Source organism: Harpegnathos saltator, unplaced genomic scaffold (assembly GCF_003227715.2).
Source record: "Harpegnathos saltator strain DR-91 unplaced genomic scaffold, Hsal_v8.6 scaffold527, whole genome shotgun sequence".
NCBI classification, from domain to species: domain Eukaryota; kingdom Metazoa; phylum Arthropoda; class Insecta; order Hymenoptera; family Formicidae; genus Harpegnathos; species Harpegnathos saltator.
The window spans coordinates 95,811-118,716 of NW_020230346.1; the positions used below are offsets into that span (position 1 = coordinate 95,811).

Genomic DNA, 22,906 nt, shown 5'->3' on the forward strand with positions numbered 1-22,906 from the left:
AAACTTATGCCTTTTGCACATGCTGCAGAGGTAACCGCGTGTCTTATAGAATGGGCTTTAAAATTTGAAACGTCTATGCCACTTTTTTGGAGGACCTTTTTTGATCCATCTTGCTATTATTTGTGATCCTACTGCTACAAATGGCTTCTTTATGACTATAAATAAGTTGCTTTCTTGGCTTCGTAAGCTTTGTGTAATTTGTAGATATCTATTAAAAGTTGTTGCGATGCACAAGCTCGGCTTTTTTTTAAATTCAGGGAGTACGAGCAAGGGTTGAAATCTTCCTGGCCCCGAAGTTTTAATTCTGTCTTCTATTTTTATGTGAATATTGTTTCCTGTCTTGTAAATATTTGTTATTTTTATGGAGGCTAGAGTTTGTGCTCTGTGAGCTGTACATAATGCTAACAAGGCAACTGTCTTTTCTGTTAGCTGAATAAATGAAAGCCTTTCTAACGGATTTAGTTTTTCTAAGTACTCTAATACCCTTGTTACGTCCCATATATGTGAGTATTTAGGTGTTTGTGGTTTTCTGTTAAACACTCCTTTTAAAAATCTACATATAAGTTCATTTCCTCCTATTTTATTATTTGATATCAAAGAAATTGCACTACGATAAGTGTTTAATGTAGCATATGATCCATTTTCGAAACTATTAAGAAACTGAGGACTTTTTCTATTGATGGGTTGAAAAACCTTTCTCTTGAATTTTCACAGAATAACTACCATATCTTTAACGCAGATTCATACTGTGCAAGTGTTGATTCAGATAACGACGCTAGCAGAATATCTATTGCTTCGTTAGGTACTTTTTTTTTTTTTTTAAATGCCTGGCCGATACTCTTCCTGCCATCAAACTTATATATTTGCCTTGTGAATGTTCCCTGTTCCTGCATATGGATAATAATAAGTTATTGTTCGATCTAAGATTTAGTGGTTTGCTTATTAGTAATTCTGTGAATAAGGGAAACCACGGCTGTGTTAGCCAATTTGGAACAACTAAAATTCCTGTAGCTTTGTCGTTTCTAATTTTTCTTTTAGTAGCACTTTAGTAGCACTTTTAGTATTATTGCAAATGGTGGGAAAGCATAGAAATATGAATTGAACCAATTCATGGTAAATGCATCTATTTGTACTGCATCAGGTACAGGATATTTGGTCACAAAGACCTCACATTTCTTGTTTGCCGGTGTCGCAAATAAATCCACCTCGGGTTTTTCGAACGCACTGACAATTTTTCGGAATGCCCAGTTTGTTAACTCCCATTCGGTATCATTCGTTAGTCTTGAAAGCTCGTCAGCTTCCTTATTTTGTTTTGATGATATATATGAAGCCACTAAAAAATTTCGTCTAGTTTCTGCCCATTGCCAAATATTTCTTGCTAGATTATTAAGTTCTGGGAACCTAACGCTTCCCATATTATTTATATACGCGATCGCTATTGACTTATCTATTCTTAATAAGATTTTACAATCTTTGCTTGCTGCAGGCAAGCAAAGTAATTCCTCTAGGGCATATTTCACTGCTAAAAGTTCTTTATAATTTATGTGATGAGCTTTCTGACTTTTGTTCCAATAACCATGTGTCTGTTGACACCCGTCTGTAGCACCCTATCCTGTATCTGATGCGTCTGTAAATATTGTTAGATTGAACGTATCTCTTTTGATTTTACTATATGCCGATTTTAATCCGGACTTCCACTAATTTAAATCCTGTAAGATGTGTCTAGATATTAGCATTTTTTGGTTATAGCCTCCATCATTGACCATTAATGCTATAAACTTTTCCCTTTCAAGGTTTTTTATATATATAGTCAGCCATATTCTACTGCTGGACAAGCTGCCACTAGTTTTCCAATAAGTGTTGCAAATTCAGATATTGGACTGTCTCGTTTTTTTTTATATATCACCTCTATAAGGTCTATGAGCTCCGCTTTTTTCTTGTCCGGCAATTCTAAAATATATCTAACTGTATCTATTATAAAGCCTAAAAATTTACATCTTGTTTCAGGCGTCAACATACTTTTTTCCTTATTTATTACAAAATCTAGCGATTCTAACCAGCTAATTGTTTTTTTCACGTTCTTGCTACACTTGTCAAAACTGTCTGCGATGCAGAGGATATCATCCAAATAGACTATTGATTTCCAACCCCTCCGTCTTAGTTGATTCATTACCGGTTTTAGAATTTTGGTAAAAATCCTTGGACTAACGTTTAATCTTAAATATTTTCTGCTTCTTTTGTGAACTGGGATTAAAAAATATGCGTCTTTTAAATCAATATGCGCCATAAAATCGCTAGAAGATACTAAGCTCATGGCGATTCTTATATCTTCTATTTTAAAATGTTCCGTAGGAATAAGCCTATTTAATTCCTTTAAATTCAGAATAAATCTATGCGATCCATCTGATTTTTGTGTTAAGAAATATGGGGATATAAATTGCTTTTTGCTACCTCTACAAGTTTCGATCGCTCCTTTCTCACATAGTTTTCTAACCGCTTGTTTTACATTTTTTAAAACTTTTCTTGATTCGAATCTTACTTTAGGCTCCTTAACTTGGTAAACTTTTTTATAAAATTTTATTCTATAACCGATAATGTATTCTAATATAGTCTTACTCTGCGTTATTTTTAACCAATTTTTGATAAAATGTGCTAGTCTTCCAGCAATACTAACGTTTAACGGTATCTGGTTTGTTGTATTGTTCTGAATTTCCCCCGAGTCTGCAAGGTCTGACCTGGTCTTTGATTGAAGTTGGATCCTCTTTTTTTGAAGAACAATCTTTGTTTGGCCTGTCCTGATGCATATTGCCCCCATGTCTTGGGTAAGGCCTTATCCCCAGAGGGCCTCTTGAGTTTAAATTCTGCCTTGATGATGGGATTTGTGTGGCATTTTGAGGCTGGACCCTTACAGTTGGAGCCATCTTTTCTAAGGACTTTGCATTTCTTATTTTATCTGCTAAGTCCTCGCCAAAAAGATATTTGTCAGATATCGTAGTTTTTTAAAACTTCTTTGACCTCCCTAGATAGCCCCGGCATTATGACCGATTTTCTATATTGTGTTTGATTATAGTGTAGATCTGACAATAACTTAGCTGCATCCAATAGCTTTTCTAAAAAATCTAGTTTATCTATGCTCTCCTCTTTTACACAGCTAGTAATAGCTGCACCTAAAGCCACCAGGGCTGACCCTGCATTTGAGTAACTCCTGCTTTTCTGCCTCTGATATACCCCTTTGGGCCTAGTATTGCCATCTTGTTAAAAAGGATTGGTGTATTTCCAATTCTGTATACTGAGGTTTTGTAGGATCCTCTCCCATGATCTCTAATATTGACGCATCTACTTGTGTACTTTCTTTTGTATCAAGTGATCCAGGTCATTAATTTTATTTGATACTTTACTAATGTATGTATATTCTCTATGTATATACATATATATATTTTTTTTTGTTCTTGTCTTGCCTCTCGTGCAAGCGCATTATAAACTTTGTGTTGTCGTGCCGCTCGTGCACGCGCTTGTTTCTTTACCGTTTTTGAGGATATTGCATGGCCTTATTTCTTTTTTGTGTCGTTGAGGCTGGCAGATGTACTACACTTAACCTCTCTTACCTTCGTAATCCTCATTTAGTTCGCTCTCTCCTATTTTCTCAGCATCTGTTTCACTTCCTTTTCTCTCTAATTCTTGCAACTCTCGCTCCATCTTTTTCTTCATATGCCTTATGTCTTTCTCCGCTTTTCTTTTCATTATTGCGCACAATCTAAAGGTGACCGATGCGAAACCTTACGCACATCGAAACAATATGAAGACGATACGCAGGAGGCCAGGGGGCGTGAGCGGTTGTTTGTCATCTCCAAACCGATGTGACACCTCGCGGCTCGAGAAGAGTACTACACGGTAATCTGAAGAACGGGGCGCGAAATATAATCATTAAATATTCTCCTAACGATAGAGTACAATAGAATACGATGAAAAGTGTTCATCGTACTCTATCTTTACGCGATATCATTTCTTTCGGATCCGATGCAGCAAAACGATAGATTGCGATATAAAACAATGAGAATCTCTGTAGATCTCATCGCTCTCTATCTCTTTCTCCTTTTCGATGTTTTCCTTGATCAAAGAACTTTTGAACCTTGAACTTTACAATTTACAATTCAATATGAGCTATCTGTGGTACCTCATAAAATAATCTCGTAATTGTAATCGCGAATATTCAACGGCCATATCGGTGCGAGCTTAGACGCGATGCGGCGGGATGTAGGAGCAGCGAGGTAAGGACATAAACGTTATCCTTCCTCTCGCCGCGCTCCGGCAACAGTTTCTTTGTCGACTAGGCAATGCTCTCTAGCCTAAGCGGCTAGATGTTCCTCCCATAACGTCTCGGCGCGCGCTCATTCCTCAGATTTCTGTCATTAATAACTCGATAATTATTGCGAATCTCACAAAACGATATGGGACTTTTATATTTGTCTTAACCCGCTCTGTCTCCACGAACTCTGCCAAATTTGTTATAAGACACCCTGTATGTACAGGATGAGGAAAAAAGATGGACCCTTAAAAATCAGAAAGATATAAGTTTTACAGAAAAGTGTTTCAGACAAAAATTATAAGACTTAAAACGAAGTATTTACTGATCAGTTTGACATTGAGTGGCGTTGCCAAGGTCAAGTCAAGGTCAACTTATTTTTTTTAAACAGAAACCCCCATTTTTTATTATGTCATCTTTTTCTATCAATGAATTTGAACAATTTTTGTCTGAAATATTTTTTTATTTACCTAATATATTTTGAAATATTGAAAAGGAAAACTTGATGATATTTTCAATAGCAGGAGTTAAGGAGTTAAGTCTTTGTATCAGTGATAATAACGGTATAACTGAAAAAATTGCTCGTGGAATTATGCGAATTACTGGAAATAATTTAAAACATTTTTTGTGTCGAACAATTCGCGTCATTTTGCGGGATCTTGTCCGACGACTTTTAGTTCCGACCACTTTGCACTAATTACTATATCTTATCACTCCCTTCAAAACCATTCTAAACACGCTTGTTTAAGCTACTTGATGCGTGAGTACGTGACGCTTACTTATTTACGGTCATCCTTACGAATTCCTTCACTGTTCTCCTTTTCTCCGGTGAGTTCTTCTTCGACTTTGCCCGCTTTGGCCCACCTGGCCGCCTACTTGTCGTACCTTCTCGCGCTTGAATATAAGCATCCTTTCTCCTTTTCCCAATCCCTTTTTTGTCCCCTCACTTCCCTATTTTGTCGAAGCATCAATTCAATTGGCTTATTCAAGCAAGGCAGTCTCATTCAGTTGGCATTCGCCTGCACGCGTGCCTCACCTCTGTGTCGCCGGTATCTGTAACTGCGATATTGGGAACGACGGAAGTCGCGGGTTCGACAGAAGTGCGGTGGGGATCGAAGACACGTTTGCAGGACGTGGTCCTCTTGGTGGGCGCGCACGACAGAGAACGCTCAGTTTTTGATAGGCCGCGTCTCTCTTCTGATCGGAGATCGGTGAACAGCCCGGTATGTTAGCAGTTCTTTATCGTTACCTTACTCGTTCGCGCGCGTGTCATTAACGATAATTTCGAGCGCAGTGCAGCCACTCGAGTTCGCGTAATTGAGGAAAAATCCCCCGTCGTTGGATCATTTTAGCTGCTTGTATCGGAAAGAGTAAGTACTGGTGCGACTTGCAACAAACTTGCATTTGGACTCTCTTGCTTCACCACTGCTGCTGGGCTTCTTTTTCTCTTGTCTTGTCTACAGTATTCTTCTTCTATTATATGCGCCGAGTGAAAGGTTCGCTTGAACTCAACGTGACAATGTGTGAACCAAGTGCAATTTCGGTTGGTGCCTCGCGAACCGAAGCCGGACATTTTTCGACCTTCGGACGCGCCTTTGCTCGTCGAGACAATTTTTCTCTCCGTGTGTAGAGATGAACTTGTGCTCCGAGATGCTTGTGTTATATCGGTATTTGAGAATCTCAAAAGCGCGCCAAGGCGAGAGGCCTCTGATGAGGCAGGCGCGAATAATCACTCGCAGAGAATTACGCGAGAAGAATTACGCGCAAATGACAATGAGGCCCGGTCGGCTTTCGCGAGGCGCATACACCGGACGTGTTAATGACGCATGACATTGTCGAAGAAACATATTGTCTTGTATTTCAGATTCCTCTTATTGCGTGAACGCCACGAGTATCAGCATGGCTGGTATCATAAAGCGCGTAGTCAGCAATTATAACGAATTCCTGAAGAACATAAAAGGTAACTCTCTAGCAACGTTACAAAAAGAAGAAAATAATATTCTCTCGTACAAGCGGTAGCGCGAATTCTACTTTGCGAAACGAACAACTTGAAACAATGAAAAATGAAGTTTTTTTCGAAAGATAAAATGCGGTATGCGGTGTAACGAGTATGCGATAAAAAAATACGCGATATGCATAATTACAAACTGTAGTGTGCTAACACATTAAGTTGCACAGTAAGTTGTTGTCACACAAGTTGTACAAAAAGAAAAAAATGTTTACCCGATCAATTACTTACAAAGTCAGACGAATCTTGTAGCCAACAGGAAGAACCACAGCCAAAAACTTTTTATCCAACACGCAAATTGACGAATCTCACTTAGAAATGCTAAACAATCGTGAGTAGCGATTGTTTCGCATCGTCTCTCGATGGGAGGGAAGAACGTTCGTCCGTATGTTTATCGTTTGTCATGAAAATCGCAATTTGCAACGCGCGCAGGCTGTCGCGGTAATTAACAATTAATTAATAGCGCGTTAACGCACATTCTTCAAATTTTTCCGCCGGCCGAATGCAACACCGAAGAGAAGTAAATTATACAGTCGAACTTACTGCAGTCATTTCTTCACGAATTATACTCTTCTGTAGATCCGATAGTAGACACGTGGCCTTTAATGGGGTCACCCGGCCCGATGCTGTGTATCGTTGGGACGTATCTGATTTTCGTTTTAAAAGCCGGACCGAAAATGATGGAGAAGAGACCGGCCTTTCAGCTGAATACTATCTTAATATTATACAACGCGTTCCAAGTGTTCCTCAGTATTTGGCTAGCATCGCTGGTGAGTCTAAGCGGATTTGTCCTCGCGCGTGACATAACGCATTGATATCTAACCAATTAAAAATTAATTAAATTAAATTAATCAACTAATTAAATTAATTTAATTAATTAATTAATTAAATTAACTAATCACATCAATTAAATCAAGTAATTAAATTCATTAAATAATTAAATTCATTAAACACTAGGTTAGGTGAAAATTCTGCCGATGATGCTTTTTACACAGACAAATGTAAATTTAATTACGTGAACCAAAGTTGATGTATATCTTTTGTGTTTTTAAGGGGAGGACTTGTAATGTTCATAAACTGCTTAGACCATTTATGCTTAAATGAAAAAAGTTTTTTTTTACAGTAAAAGGTTATTATTTTTCCTTTAAAAAAATTGCGTATGATTTGAAGCTGTTTTACACACTGCTGCAAATTTTTACCAAACGTTTGTAGTTCACATACACTCAACAGAAATAATAAAAAAATTACGGGTGAAGATTCACCCGTCCTACTGATGGAGATAACAAAAACATCCTAATATTCTTTGGGTTAATATCTTTGAGTAAAGAAGAAATATCGGAGACTGTTTCAGTAGATTCAATCCATTTGTTTCGTTTATAAACGAATTTTGTATTACGATTATGAATTCGGAAGGAATTTATTCACAGGATATATGCGTCGATAACAAACGATCGTTTAAAAGTAAAATCGAAGGCACAAAGATCGCATAGACAATGATTTTTTCGCACGTGACATTCGGCATCGATAAAATATTAATTGATTTCAGGCACTGTATGTCAATTATGAGGATTTAATAATCTTTCACGGTTGTACTACTCAAAATATGCCGATCCAAAGGAACTTACAGAAACCGGTAAGCACTGTTTCCCCTTGATCTCCGCGCACAGCAGTCGTTATTGTTAAATTGTCTCTATATTTTTTTAACGCACCTTCGTTTTGGATGGGCAGTTCTTGCAGAGCGCGTGGTGGTACTTCGTAGCGAAAATCATCGAGCTCTTCGACACGGTAAGTGTGACATGTGAATGTTTCTTTTTAACAAAATCGACTGATTAATTGATTAAAACGATTAAAATTGATTGACGAAAATGTCGGATAGCTACGCTTGGTGCTTCTGTAATCTTTCAAGTAGCATCATTGTTTCGCCACAAGGTTATTGCAACCGTACATACTTAAACGTACAGCTACGAACAATGCCTCGCTAACTCGGTCATCGGAAAATACTTAGCAATTGCTCATATCAGCCTCATCCCGGTCAATGCGATATTGATAAACTTAAACTTCAAATGATCGGCCATTTTTTCTTAACGCTCTACTTGCACACCGTTATGTTGTAATTCATTATTATACACCGTTATATTGTAATTCATTATTATTATAATTAAATCATTAAATTAGAATTAAATAATGAATTACATCATTGGCATAAAGAATTATGCTTTTTACACCGGGAATACCCCATACCCGAACTCGCGTAAAGTCGTTGCGCGAATATTTAACATAAAGAGCTAATTAAAATTCGTCTGAGAGGTACGCGCATCTGATAAAACTCGTAATATGAAGAGATAAAACCTGACATTTTCCTTCGCCTCTTCAAGGTATTCTTCGTCTTGCGAAAGAAGCAAAGTCAAGTGACTTTTCTCCATGTTTATCATCATACCATAACGGCCGTCTTCTCGTGGTGTTTCTTGAAGCTACTACCCGGTCAACAAGGTATCTTTGTGGGCTTCTTGAATTCCGTTGTCCACATTTTCATGTACAGTTATTATCTCATCGCGTCGCTTGGCTCTAAGTACAGAAAGTACCTCTGGTGGAAGAAATACATGACCTGGATTCAGCTGGTAATTATCGATATTCAATAAGTAATCAAGATCAAACTGCAACAATTCTGAATGCCTACCAATTCTGAATTAATTGCTCGTCACGCGTCAGTTTTGGAATTTTCGTATCGTTGCGCTACTTTCAAATCGTCGACGTAGTTGAAATTTCCGTTCTACATAAACCTTGCAAATTCTGTCTGAACTTGACACAGCAATGGGGAATCTCAAGATATAACATCATATAAAATATTTATCTTATTTGGCTGCCACTACTTGTCGTCTTTGCTACCGTGTTGAATTTTAAAAAACAGTATCATGTTGCAGCTCGAGACCTTCGATTAGTCCTGCAAATCCGACGAAATTTGCAGAGTCGATGCAGGACTAAAATCTCGACTTGAAAATTCTGTCGAATTTCAGCTGCAGTTCGGGGCGATGCTGTGCTACCTGATCCTGACTCTGTTCATGGACTGTCAAGTGCCGAAGGTTCTAACTTATTTCTTCCTAACGAACGTGGTCATTTTCATTTATCTGTTCGGTGATTTTTATTGGAAAGCGTACGTAAAAAAAGAGTACGCGAAGAAAATCTAATGATCGAAATTGATCTCGCGCGGACAAAATGGATGCTGACATTCCTTCTACGAGAACATAGTTGATGACAAAAAGCGGATGAGACAATTACAATCGAGGATGTGACAAAATCACTCAACTGAGTCATTTGTCTTTAACATGCGAAGTAACGTAAAGGATTTGTACATACGTACGCACACTCGCGCGTGAACAATAATTTCCTTACAGTTTCGTTATAGAACGTGGACACATTTGAACTTCCGTTTCCTGAACTGCTCTTCCCGAACGTTCCTCGAAATTGTTTTAGTATTGTTCACACACGCGCACACACACACACACACACACACACACACACACACACACACACACATACACACACACACTAAATACGTCACATAGTTATTGGCATTTCCAATATAAGTGATTATCGTATTCATAATTTATTATCAATAATCGTTTTGTAATTTTAATTACCTTGTGTATTTAGTTGTCCTTTGTAAAAACCGTGCGAAGGCTATTTCGTTTTATTTATTCGTATGCGTTTTCAACCAAATTACTGAGACGCCACGATAATTGTGATATGCAAAGAGTCGTTGTCGCGCTCGAGTCGCCAAATCTTCTCGATTTCGGCGCCGATGTTGTAATTAACATACGTCAGCGATGTGAATTCGTTGACCCGGGAGGATGAGGAGGACAAGAATCGAAGCGGGAGAGGAAGCAGGACGAGCGCGAAACGCGAACCGATCGCCCGGGGCTGCGTCTAAAGTGTGCCACGATCCGTAAAAAAGAAAAAGGAAGAAAAAAAGAAAAGTAGCGCCCACCGAGAGCAGACATATAACGTGAGTAACGAAGCAACCGGTACTCGTAAAAATCCGTAAGCCGGACTGGCCGTCGCGTTCCTTCCAAAGGAAAACACCCGAGCGCGGTTCTGAGTTTTTCTAACGGTACTTCCTCGCTATGCTTCCTCGCTTCTGTTATGTTACACAGTCCAGTGTTCTCAATGCCAGATTATGAGAGCCTCTCCGGCATTTAGTCGGAGATGAATACTCTCAGCTTCTTCAGCTCACAATTATCGCTCTGTTCGTCGGGCAACGATCCAATCCAAATCGCGGAATGTTTGAGGCTCTTTCTTCGCCTTTCAACAAACGATTCTTGTTGTTCTCGTTTGACAAGCTTGGTCGAAACAACGCGGAACTACTGCCAACGATGACGACTCTTGTAATAATAATCGCTGCGGACAATCTCGCGACTTGCGTCCAACACATTGCAATTAAATAAATAAACGACGTAAGGGGGAGGGAGGGGCGCAGTAGTTTAAGTGCGGAATGTGTACCACTATTTATTAATAAACATTACAAATAAATCGAAATTGCGAACGCCTGATATCGTGTTCCTCCCAAGGATCAAACTCGGATCAAAATCCGCCTGCGTTGAACGTTCCGTTAGAGATCAACGAAATTCGAGTCGAATCGTCGCCGATCGAAAGAGTGAACAATTAAGAGATCAGACTGTATCAGCGATATATACTTTTATTCTACAACGAATTACACACGTATGTTGTATGATACACACGGGTATAATTGTAAGATTATCCGTTCGAAAGTGCAAAGTCGTTTCGCTCGACTGATCGATGAAAGATAAAATCCTGACTGTTCGATAACAGATCACTTGGAAGACTGTCTAAAATTGTCGGAACTAATACAAGGAGATGCTATAACCTGTAAAATCGATTTCCAAAGTCTTGTCAAAGACCGAGTCATGTCTCGTTCGATAGCTTGTATGTAGAGAATGAAGACCCTAAAGGCATTCGGGTGAATGGGCCTTCGTTTAGAAGAAATTGCGAAGCAAAGTTAGAATGACGAAGCTGTGTCATTTAAGAGCGAAAAATATAAAAGCACAAGCACCAAGGCGGCGTAGTCGAGAGGACTAATTCCCAGTTGCACCAACATTATTTTGGTCTTGAGTGAGACTTAAATATATCTCTGTCTTTATTTATTTAGTAAGAAAGATAAAGATAGACTTATGTTTAAGTCTCACTTAAAACCAAAATAATGTTGGTGCAACTGGGCCTAAGGCGCCCGCCCGGTGCTTTTTTGTGCCAGCAACGAGCGTTCGAATCCCGCCGTTTTTTCATATTCTTTTTTTTTTACCTTGCACATGCAGTTAATGCTTTTAACTTATAATTAATATATTATTCATATTTGTTCCGTTTTTATGCAGATATATAGGAAATTATGCAGGTAAGTTCCAGGCTTTTTTAACATAAAATATAAAACGTAAAATATAAAATGAAAACATAATTTGCAGTTCTTTAAACGAAATATATTTTTCTTATATATCACAAAATTGTGACTTACAAATTATACCGCCGAAATGTACCTCAATCTGCCAGCCTTGTGATGTTTACTTTTATAAGCAAGTTAAAATTATTATAAAGAAAATTCAAAATTGTCCACATTTATTTACAGGCGACAAAAGTATACGTTTGAACACTCGAGTTGATGTAATTCGCATGCAATCGCTTACTCGCTATTTATTATCAGCACCAGGATTCAAATATATGCTGCAATATGCTTGGTATGCGTCCAATTTAGCAAAAAGTTGAGACATTTTTTATAAAGTTAATCAATAATGTTTTCCAACATTCATAATCAAAAGTGCGTTTGTAAGCAACATAATTCTTTTATTATATGTGGTGCAAAAAATATTTATGTTTCGAATGTTTTTATATAGCTTTTCATCCTCAACATTGCGACGATATAACAGAATTTTATAACGCATAGATTTTGCAAAATGTTTCTATCTTGTGATATGCATATAATTTTATGATATATAAGAAAAATATATTCTGTTTTAAGAACTGCAAATTATGTTTTTATTTTATATTTTACGTTAAAAAAGCTTGGGACTTACCTGCATAATTCCCTACATATCTGCATTAAAAAGGAACAAATATGAATAATATATTAATTATAAGTTAAAAGAATTAATTGCATGTGCAAGGTAAGAAAAAAAAGAATATGAAAAAACATCGGGGGGATTCGAACGCTTGTCGGCGGCACAAAAAAGCGTCGGACGAGCGCTTTAATTCTCTCGTCTATATCTTAGTGCTTGCGCCCCTGCATTTTCCGCTCTTGAATGACGCAGCTCCGTCATTTTAACTGCTTCGCAATTTCTCCTAAATGAAGGCCCATTCAGCCGAATCCCTTTAGGGTGTTCATTCTCTACATATAAGCTACCGAACGAGACATGACTCGTTTGGAAATCGATTTTACAGGTTGTAGCATCTCCTTGTAAGATGCGGTGCAACTGACACTTTATTTACATTAGAAGCCCCGTTGTCGTATTTCTAAGGTGTACAGAACGTAACAAATCTTAGAAGCTACGTGTGTGTCCCTTATTGTCTTCTATTTTAATGTAAAATTAGTCCGGAAGGGATGGACATGGAAAGAAGAAGAAGAAAAAGAAGAAGGTAAAGAAGAGAAAGTGGAAGAAGAAGAAGAAGAAGAAGAAGAAGAAGAAGAAGAAGAAGAAGAAGAAGAAGTAAAAAGGGAGGAGAAATTGCGGTATTAGTACGAAATACATCCGCCAGTTGGCGCATAGATGCCAGCTTAAAGCCATATTCTTTGGACTTAATTAATCTAATCGAAATTTAGGGAAAATCCAGCACCACAGAGGAAAGCGAACACACGTCGGTCGAGCTAAGAGAAGTCGAATCACAAAACGACACGCGAATGCTAATCGAGTAGCGCATATGCGATTAGCAGCTTTCAATTCTCAGTTGAGTCGAATTTTCTCGCGCGACGCATTCGAATATCGCGCGCGATCTCACTCGAAATGGGCTCTTATTCAATTTCCGGAAGGAAAGAATGCTTTCATAAGATCGTCCTTCCTTCTCTCTCTCTCTCTCTCTCTCTCTCTCTCTCTCTCTCTCTCTCTCTCACAGCTATGTTTGATTAATTGACAAAATGAAGACTTCTATAATCGTCTCATTAGTATCACCTGTTTATATATTATTACCGTATATATCGTTTCGCTCGAAATTGCAACGAATTACTTCTCCTCGCTAGCGATACCTACGATTATTTGACATGAAATTTGATTATTGACTTGTCACGAACACATTTGAACGCATAGCTCGTCACTGAAAATCGACGTGAACGCTTGAAGACGCTCCTCCCGGGTATACTTTGATCCTCTTGCGCATGAGGCGTGACTGCAATATGTCCTTTGATTAATTATTCAATCGTGCATCACGAGCAATTTTCGTGCGCGCGCGCAAGCACGTAGCGAAATTCGCAAAAGTCGCAAAAAGGGATCGTCAGGTAAGGAAAGGTTTCATGTTCTCTCTCTTCTCCTTCCTTCGGCGTTGATTAACGGCAAACGTTCCGGCACGCGGTTCACGCGTTAAACAATTACCGTAAGGCTGCATATTTAGGTTACGCGATATTCAGATTGATCAGTCGTGAAACCCGTCTTCGTTCGCGACGCGAGCTCCATGCGGAAGGGAATATCGATCGATCCTCATATCCTCAAGGTAACGTGAGAGCCTTGACGGTGTTCGTGACCGGTACATTTGCCACTTCGCTACTTCGTCGCATTTTGAAAGCGATGAACAATCGCTACATCGTCAAACCCGCGCAATCGTACACGTGATCGCCGCATTGGCAGTCCTTCGACTTTGAAGAGGCTTAGAGGCGAGGTGCTCACTGCCGAGTCACATATTGTCGTTATGTTACGACATATTTGTGGGCGCAGGTGACATTTACAGGTCTCATCGAATCGGCGCGAGAAAAGTTGTCACGTCATTTCTTCGAGGGCAACGGAATTTCCGCTTCTGACGAATCCAAAGCTGTAAATCCGAGTGTTTTATCTCGACATAAACGCATAAGCGTGTAATTGGCTGAATCTTTCTTCACACGTCTCTTGTCGGCTTGAATCACGTCAATTAACGCGCTTAACCCTTTGCGCTCGAGAGGCGACAGCCTTTGTCGTCTCTCACTCGCCGACTGAATGTCGCTTCTCGAGCGCAAAGGGTTAAATGTGTCGAATGTCATCCAAGCGAATTGAATTCACGATAGCTAGAAAGACCCCGAGCAAAAAATTGTTAGAGCCATCCTCATCATCATTATTATCATATCAGGCCCCAAAATGGATCTTTTAGGAATATCTTTTATGAAATAAGGCTTTGATAAGAAAAACTGATGAGGGTCTTAGAACGATTTATTAGGGATGCCTTAGATTTAATAAATAGGCTTTGATAAGGAAAACTGATAAGGACTTTAGAAAGGTCTTTTATGGATACTTTAGATTTTAAAAAATAAGGCTTTGATAGGAAAAGCTGAGATGGGCCTTAGAATGATATTTTAGGAATATCTTAGATTTTATGAAGTAACGCTTTAACATGAAAAATTGATATGAACTTAACCCTTTGTCCTACCCGCTAACTCCCGATTGCTCGGGCCACAATAAACAAGAAGGTCGGTCACGCGTCGAGCCATTTAGCTGTTTAGCCGTGTGCTCGATCTTGCGCAAAATGTATGCGTCTTATGACATATATATTTCGGCGCAACGAAAGGAATTATCATCGATATTAGATTTTCTTTTTACTGACATGATAGGTATAAGGGTTGTTTATTTCTTTTAGGGAATTATAACCTAAACGTGTGAACGTAACGAAGAATTACACGTAACTAAAGTAAGAAAATATCGAGAACAACTGAACCACGAGTCTGACTCGTGTTGTTTATGTTTGTCCCGAATGAAGTACCACGAGCCAGGCTCGTGTTGTTTACGTTTGGTCCGAACGAAGTATCACGAGTCAGGCTCGTGCTCATTGTTTTTGGCCCAAATTTCTTACCACGAGTCTCACTCGTTGTTGTAGGACAAAGGGTTAAGAAGGATTTTTCAAGGATGCTTTAGATATACAAAATCAAGTTTTACTCTAGAAAATTAATAAGATCTGAACCGTGTAATAAAACTCATAATTTAGTATTGTTTTAGTAGGTACGCTCTCTCTGGTTCTCTTAAAAATTTTTCAATTATACCGCAATTAAAAACAAATTTTATTAGTTTTGTTAGTTGCCATATTTATTAGTCTCTTCCAAAGATTTTTCTAGTATTGCCTTCGTTTTGAAATGCAGCAAACTTTAATAAAAAGCAGTAGCAGGATTTTTATGTGTAAAGAACGCTATATTTTTAAAACAAATTCTTGTTGTTGTATACTAACTTGTATACTAACAAGATTATAAAGAAATAACAAAATTACTGTCCAAATTTCTTGGAATGAAGAAAATGAATATTTGTACTCAAGCAATAATAAAAATATTTCCTTATAAGGTCCTATTAATATCGCTTTATAAGGCCTTGTTGATATTGCCTTACGAGGTCCTTATAATATTGCTTTATAAGGACCTGTAAAACCATTTGTTACACATCTTATAGGGCCTTGTCTTTCTATCCCTACTAGAGCCCGATTACCGTTAGAGAAAAATGATCAGGCCTTTACTAGAGCCCTACTAATTTTTCTACTCGGGACGTAGAAAAGAATCTTCAGCCAGTCACACACTTATGCGCGTAAAAAGAACATACTTGGATTTCGTGGCGAATTCGACGTTGAGGGCCAGGAATTCCGTTCTCTTGGACTAGAACGCGTCCACAATAGCGCGTTTTAATTCAGCCAACCCCCCCCCCCTGTGATCATGCGATAACACATAACGAAGTTGAGCACCTTCGCCGAACTCTTACAAGGGCTGCCATCCGTGGTCAAAGGCTTAACCTTAAAAAATCGCTGTCCCGGCGCTGATCCTCCCCGAGGAACGTGACGTTTCAGTGAAACGAGCTCCATGGAAGCCTTTCGGCTGCTCCTCGCGCGTGGCTGCGCACAACAAGGCGGGCGTTCTTCGTTGTAAAGAGCTTCGGCTTCCACGGACGCGACGCGAGCACGAGCTTCGTGTGATGTGCTTAAGACGTACATTACGATGCATATCTGTCCTTTTTAGGAATATCGCTACAGGTATAGATGATTATGCTCATTGTGTACTCCCTCTCGCGATTAGATACAGGGACTGTAATATGCGACAAAGACACAAGAGATATAAATAGAGTAGAATGTCGTTCTCTTCGCGCATGTATATCAAAAAAGGATGAGACGAAAAGTGAATCAGTCCGTATGGAAGCGGATCGTGGAAGCGGCTAATTGTATCAGCGCTAATTAGGGTTGCCAGATGGCCGAGATTTCCGGGAATGTCCCGGAATTCTTAAGCTTGTCCCGTGAAATTTAAGTCTTCTGTCCCGGAAAATCAGAATTTCAACAAAATCATAATTATAACAACATTCATGTTTTTAACTGGCACCAAAGAGAAACCTGAGAGCGGTTACCGCGATTTATAAGATTAAATTTTTCGACGTGCCACCTAAGAATATTGATGTCAACTAAGCCATTCGCGTGGTAAAAAATACAATCGCGCGGTTCATGTCCAAACTTCTGTCTGCTGTAGTGTGAATTTTTAACTCGTTATTGGAGTTAAAAATAACGACAGTTTCATTATCGTTGCGCAGCTTTTCCACGGTATACAAAAGCTGTGCAACGATAACGAAAGTGTCGTTAACTCCAATAACGAGTTATAGCATCGCACTACTGGTACTGAATTCATGTATTTGTTTGTTGCGAGTACACAGCGGCGCCTCTTAGCCGTCTTACTCCTCTATCTCTCAAATTTAACTGAAATTCTCTAACAATCTATTTTTCAGTCGTCGCTTAAAAAATGTCCTAAAAATAGTCATTTCGCATCTGGCAATCCTAGTGCTAATATATGCTTGGAAATCCCGCGTGTCGATTCTCAAGAACAGCTCGGTCGTTCGGCGTGACCTCGCGCGGTTGTTCCTTAAGGACGCGCAATAAACGGGTCGCTTGCGTTCCTGTAAAAAACTGGAAGATGAGGAATCATGTTAAATACGTTCGTTTTCCGCGACTCTCTGTACCGGTTTTTCTCTCTTTCTCTCTCTCTCTCTCTCTCTCTCTCTCTCTCTCTCTCTCTCTCTCTCTCTCTTGTTTCTTTTTCCTTTTTATCCAGGTCGCTGTTTACTCTGCGTGTGCGTCGACCCCGGAAGCGAGCGTTCCGTGTTTCTGATATCGATAGAGACGGAATGAGAAATTGTAATAAAAACGCAGTGCGATTTAGTGTTAGTAATGATAGCGGCCGTGTCGCCTTTCATTGCGATCGCGTCTCCTTTCTCGGTTGCTGCCGATTAGTCGCTTTTCCCTTTTCCGTTCGGTATCCCACCGTTGTTGCTCACTTTCTCCGCGAGGTCGGCCGCTTTGCTGCTGCTCGAGTTTTGGCTCGGTGACGCGTCATCACCCTTCTTGGTGGTGTAAGCGTGACTGTAGAAGTCCGCGAAAAGGAAGTAGAAAAACATCGCGTTCGGCAGGACCAAGATCAACGACCATTTCGGGTAATCGCAGTCGTAGAACAGCAGTTGCAAATTGTGCAGGAAGGCCAGGCAGAATTGACCCTGTCGAACAAGCAGACGTCGCCGGACTTAGTTCGTCCTTTGTCTAAAGAACCTCCGCAAAAAGTGCCCGTTTTTCAGTCCCCGATTTTTAAATTAAATTTTATGCTCATGATAGCTCATGATAAGATATTAATCACAAAAAAGTTTTATATCGAACATACGATTAGTTTCAGAGATATAGAAAGTCAAAGTGGTCACTGCCTACTAAGGAAGTTTGATACTAATAACGTTTTATCGCACGAATTTTTGTGAAATTCAGTATCTATGGGTTCTTTGAGTTGTTTATTACGAACTCGATGTCAGATTTACAAAATTCAAGATGGCGGATGTAATATAACGGACACAAATAGTGAAACAATTATTTACTTTTATTAGAACTGTTATGTGGTATACTTTATTAGAACTGTTTGTGGTATACTTTAAAACCGATAACTTCAGAACTGAATTTTTAGACAACTTTTATATTATTGGATATAATGATATGTAATTATAAAGAGTCACGGAAACTGCAATGAAAAAGCACGTCTGCAATGAAAATGCTTCTAAATATGACAAATAAAACTATCACGTTATCCTTTATGCGTCATGTAACGTATCCATTTGAATTTGATATTTTTTTTATAAAAAACTATAAAAAAGAATACTTTTTCACTCAAAAATTGTTGAAAAAATTATTTTCGAAAACCTAATAGAAAATTCGCAATCAGCTAACCAAAACAACCACAATATAACAGTTTCAATAAATAAAAGTAAATGATTGTTTCACTATGTGTGTCTGCCATGTTGCACCTGCCACCTTGAATTTTTAAAATCTGACATCAGATTCATAATCAGCAACTCAAAGAACCCATAGATACCGAATTTTGCAAAAATTCGTGCGATAAAGCATTATTAGTGTTATTAGTGTTAGATACCTTCTTAGTAGGTAGGTAGTGACCACTTTGACCCTCTACATATTTGAAACCAATTATATGCTCAACGTAAAACTTTTCTGTAATTAATGTCTCATCATGAACTATCTTTTGACATAAAATTCGATTCCAAAATCGAGGACCGAGAAACGGACAAAAAATCGACCCTTTTTGCGGAGGTTCTTTGCGTATCTACGCGTTCGTTTCGTGCCGATCGAGCGAGCGGCAACGAGCATAACAATTTGCCGCGCATTCAAAGCAAGAGGGAACTCGCGCTGTGTCGAAATCTCGAAATCCATAAAGACGCGTGAAATATTTCATTCTTCTGCCAAGGATATCGATACGACCGGTTTAGCCGATTGCCGCCGCGATTCATCATCGCGAAAATTCTGAGCATCGCGTGACACAGCGAGAAAATGCTCCTCTCTTCGCTCTCGAAGAAGAGATTCGTTCGCTTCATTACCATTTGCAGAGTGGTGATGTACTTCTTCCACCAGAGGTATTGTTGATACTGAGGTAGTAGCGCCGCCAGCAAATAATAAGAGTACATGATGATGTGCACAAAACTGTTGATGATTCCTGCAAATAGATTCATCTCGAGTTATCGTTGTAACGAAATAATGATAATAATGACGTCTTGGTCGCAAGATAGAAGATGAGGAAAAGTTGAGCGCAGGCAACGTTAGGCGGAAACAGACATAACCAATAGACAAATCAATGGCAGTATCGCCGCTGTATAACTGCCTTACTTGAAAGGTGAAGAGGAATTAACCCTTTGTGGTCGTAAGACAGATTATGTGCCGATATAATATTTTATCGCTCTAATCGTGAGTCGAGCTACGCCCGACGCGCGGAGAGATAAACGATTTTGGATATTTAGAAAAAGCTTGATTTAGTCTATCTTCTACTGTAAAACAGCTAACAATAATATTTTAATAATAGAAATAGTATATATATATACATATATATATATATATTGCGTATATTATCACTTTCTATGCATTCTCTTTTTACATTTTGTTACATAATTTTTCAAATTTTCATCTTAGTGCATACGTTTTTTTCGGCCCCTTCATTATGCAAAGTCGGTAAAAAACATGTTTAAGATAAAAACAAAATATCGTGTTTTTTTGTTTAAAACATGCCAACTTTATGCATACGTGAATCTATGTCCGACACTATTTTCCTTACCTCAACACATTCCAAAAAAAATCTGGAAAAATTCATGAAACATTTCTCAACATTTCAGTGGACGATGTCATAGTCAATTTAATAAAAATTGTTTAGTAAATATTTTATTTTTAATAAATTATGAATACAAACGGAAAAGAAATGTGAGTTTCTTTAAAAATATGTAACTTTTTTCCATAAAGAGAGAAAAGAAACACTTTTAAAACTTTTTACCTTAAAATTCAAGAAAAATATCTACAAAATGTTGAATTATTCAAGAAGGTCAAAATGGTCAACTTTTTAGTAAAAGTAGGAATACAGTAGGAATAATCGAAATTAAAAGTAAATTATATATAAATGTAAATATATCTTACATTTTGCAAAACAGTTGACTATTAGGACAAATATATATATAGACAAAATATATATATATAGATAAAAGTTTTGGTCTTTTTCCTGTCTTCTAACATAATTATTTTAAATTGAAATGTTTTCCCGCAGTTTTGTGCTTTTGTAAGGTTGGTATTAGATCTTCTAAAACGTTTCCCATTCAATATGATTCATTGATGCACATAACCTTTCGCATCTCACCGAATACATAAAAGGATCTTTTTGCTGTGAATATTTTATTTTGCCACTGAAGTGGAAGGCTGTCCAGGGTTCGAATGTTTGCGCATAAGATTATCATATACTACTGTGATCAAAAAATAAAGTGAATTTTTCATTTAAACTTCGTGGGTACTATAAAATCATGAAATTATTTTTGGTGGGTTGGTAGCACTGTCTTTGACATCTATGCAGAGTTTCATGTCAATATATTCAATTGCTGCAGAGCTATACGTGTTTTTGTAAACATACAAAAATGAGTTTTTCGATTTTTATTATGTCTGATTTTGTTGAGCAAAGAATTTGCATTAAATTTTGTTTGCGGAATGAATATTCTGCCGCGGAAACGTTGAGGATGTTGCAGAAGGCCTTTGGTGATAAGGCTATGTCGCAAAAAAATGTTTACAACTGGTACAAAGACTTCAAAACCGCGTTAAAGTCACTAAAAAATCAAGGTCATGTTGACAGTTTTCTTCGATTATCGCGGTGTTGTGCATTATGAATTTTTTCCGCCAGGCCAAACTGTTAACAAGAAATATTATTTGAGTGTTATGTGTCGTTTGCGTGAAGCTGTTCGCCTCAAGAGGCCAGAATTATGGGCAGACAATTCTTGGTTTTTGCACTACGATAATGCACCGTCCCACACTGCATTGGTTCTTCGAGAACATTTCGCCAAAAATTCGACCCATATTGTTCCACAACCACCGTATTCGCCTGATTTAGCACCGTGCGACTTCTGGCTGTTCAACAAACTCAAAAGACCGCTCCGGGGACACCGTTTCGACTCGATTGAGGAAATAAAAGCCGAATCGAAGAAAGTATTATAAGTAAGAAGGCCATCCCGGAAAAAGACTTCTCTGACTGTTTCGAGGATTGGAAAAAACATTGGCATAAGTGCATTGTGTCGGACGGAGAGTACTTTGAAGGCGATGAAATTGATTTGGAAGAATAAATAAAGATTTTTCATTTTATAAACAAATTCACCTTATTTTTTATCACAGTAGTATAATCCATTTTTTATCGCCAGTAATAATTTTCGATAATCTGTTTTGCGCTGTCTGGAAACGCACATATTCAACCGACGGATAATGCTGTTTTGCGACAATTTATGCGACATCTATTTTCCGAGGTTCTAAATTTTTTCTGTTTCATGCAGTTGCCTTGAAACTGTTGCTTGGCCGAGCAGTTTTGCAAGTTCTTGGGACACAATATCTTCCAGAAGAACAGAGCAAATGGACTCACATACTTTAGCAGCATTTTTTCCTTGCTGGAATTCATATCGAATGCGGTGTCGAATATAAAGTTTTTCGTTGCTCATTGTATCAATTGTTGTTTTTAAGTTGTGTTTAATTGTTGGTTTTATGTGCATCAATGAATCATATAATGAATGGCATTTTAGAAAACTCAACTACCAACCTTACAAAAACAGCGGGAAAATATTTCAATTTAAAAGATAATTACATTAGAGGACTGAGAAAAAAACCAAAACTTTTGCATACACCTAACAAATGAATGGAAATATTTTTTTCCGTGTCATCTTCAAAATAGTTCCGACCAGTAGAAGGTGTCCTCGCCTCAGCACGCTACGACCGCAAAGAGTTGATGTATAACAGTGATACAAGCAAACATGAAGAAGAAGGTCGACTCGCGACGCGTCACTTTATTTTCCGTCCTTCTACCTTCCTTTTACGCACCTATAAAGATACCGTGACCTCCGGGGTAATATTTCGTAGCGCCCCATGATACCATGGGCATCACGGTATGATGGTACATGTGGAGAAACGTGATTTGCCTTTCCTTTTTACGCAACACGAAGAACACCGTATCGAGCAGCTCCGTCAGTTTCGCCAGGAAATAGAAGTAAACTCCTCTCGCGACCTAGAACATCGAGCGTAAGAAATAATCTTCGGAAATTATATCCTCATCTTCTCCCTCTCACTCGTCTCGTCCGAGCGCGCACAAAACAAGCGACATGAAGGATAATTTTTCCTCGATGCAAATGAAAGATCGTTAGTAACGAACAGTTGATGCTATCCAATCGAGGGAATATCGCGGATCAGCGATACTACATGGGCTGAAAAGTCTTTGGCTTAACAATGAAAAAACGATTTTTTTAATGAAAAAAGTGTTTTATTCCTCGACATAATCTCCATTTAGAGTAATGCACTTAGTGTAACGGTCCGCTAACATTTCGATGCCGGTCTTATAGTGCTCGGTGTCAAGTCCCTCA

At 38.5% G+C, this 22,906-nt stretch overlaps 2 protein-coding genes across 4 annotated transcripts in view; one reads left to right on the top strand and one right to left on the bottom strand.

The window, feature by feature from the left end:
• Nucleotides 1-4,941: 4,941 nt before the first annotated feature.
• Nucleotides 4,942-10,858, top strand: bond (elongation of very long chain fatty acid james bond protein). 3 transcript variants are annotated; one of them, XM_011153004.3, is made up of 8 exons: nucleotides 4,942-5,526; nucleotides 5,598-5,673; nucleotides 6,168-6,263; nucleotides 6,891-7,081; nucleotides 7,858-7,944; nucleotides 8,040-8,096; nucleotides 8,687-8,929; nucleotides 9,326-10,858. In XM_011153004.3, exons 3-8 carry the CDS (start codon nucleotides 6,203-6,205, stop codon nucleotides 9,494-9,496), a joined length of 810 nt encoding a protein of 269 aa, XP_011151306.1. In that variant the 5' UTR covers nucleotides 4,942-5,526; nucleotides 5,598-5,673; nucleotides 6,168-6,202; the 3' UTR covers nucleotides 9,497-10,858. The 3 variants fall into 3 exon arrangements, with proteins under 3 accessions (XP_011151306.1, XP_011151305.1, XP_019700251.1); XM_011153003.3 differs by having other exon boundaries at nucleotides 4,943-5,673; XM_019844692.2 differs by lacking the exons at nucleotides 4,942-5,526; nucleotides 5,598-5,673 and adding an exon at nucleotides 5,681-5,799.
• Nucleotides 10,859-15,798: 4,940 nt separating this feature from the next.
• The window catches only part of sit (stuck in traffic), a 40,060-nt gene continuing 32,952 nt past the window's right edge, over nucleotides 15,799-22,906 (bottom strand). The window contains exons 4-6 of the mRNA XM_011153005.3: nucleotides 22,371-22,554; nucleotides 19,364-19,479; nucleotides 15,799-17,989 (exon numbers count right to left, since the gene is read on the bottom strand). Of these exons, the coding sequence (XP_011151307.1) occupies nucleotides 17,726-17,989; nucleotides 19,364-19,479; nucleotides 22,371-22,554 (564 nt within the window). The 3' untranslated portion in view covers nucleotides 15,799-17,725. The remainder of the gene's footprint in view (nucleotides 17,990-19,363; nucleotides 19,480-22,370; nucleotides 22,555-22,906) is intronic.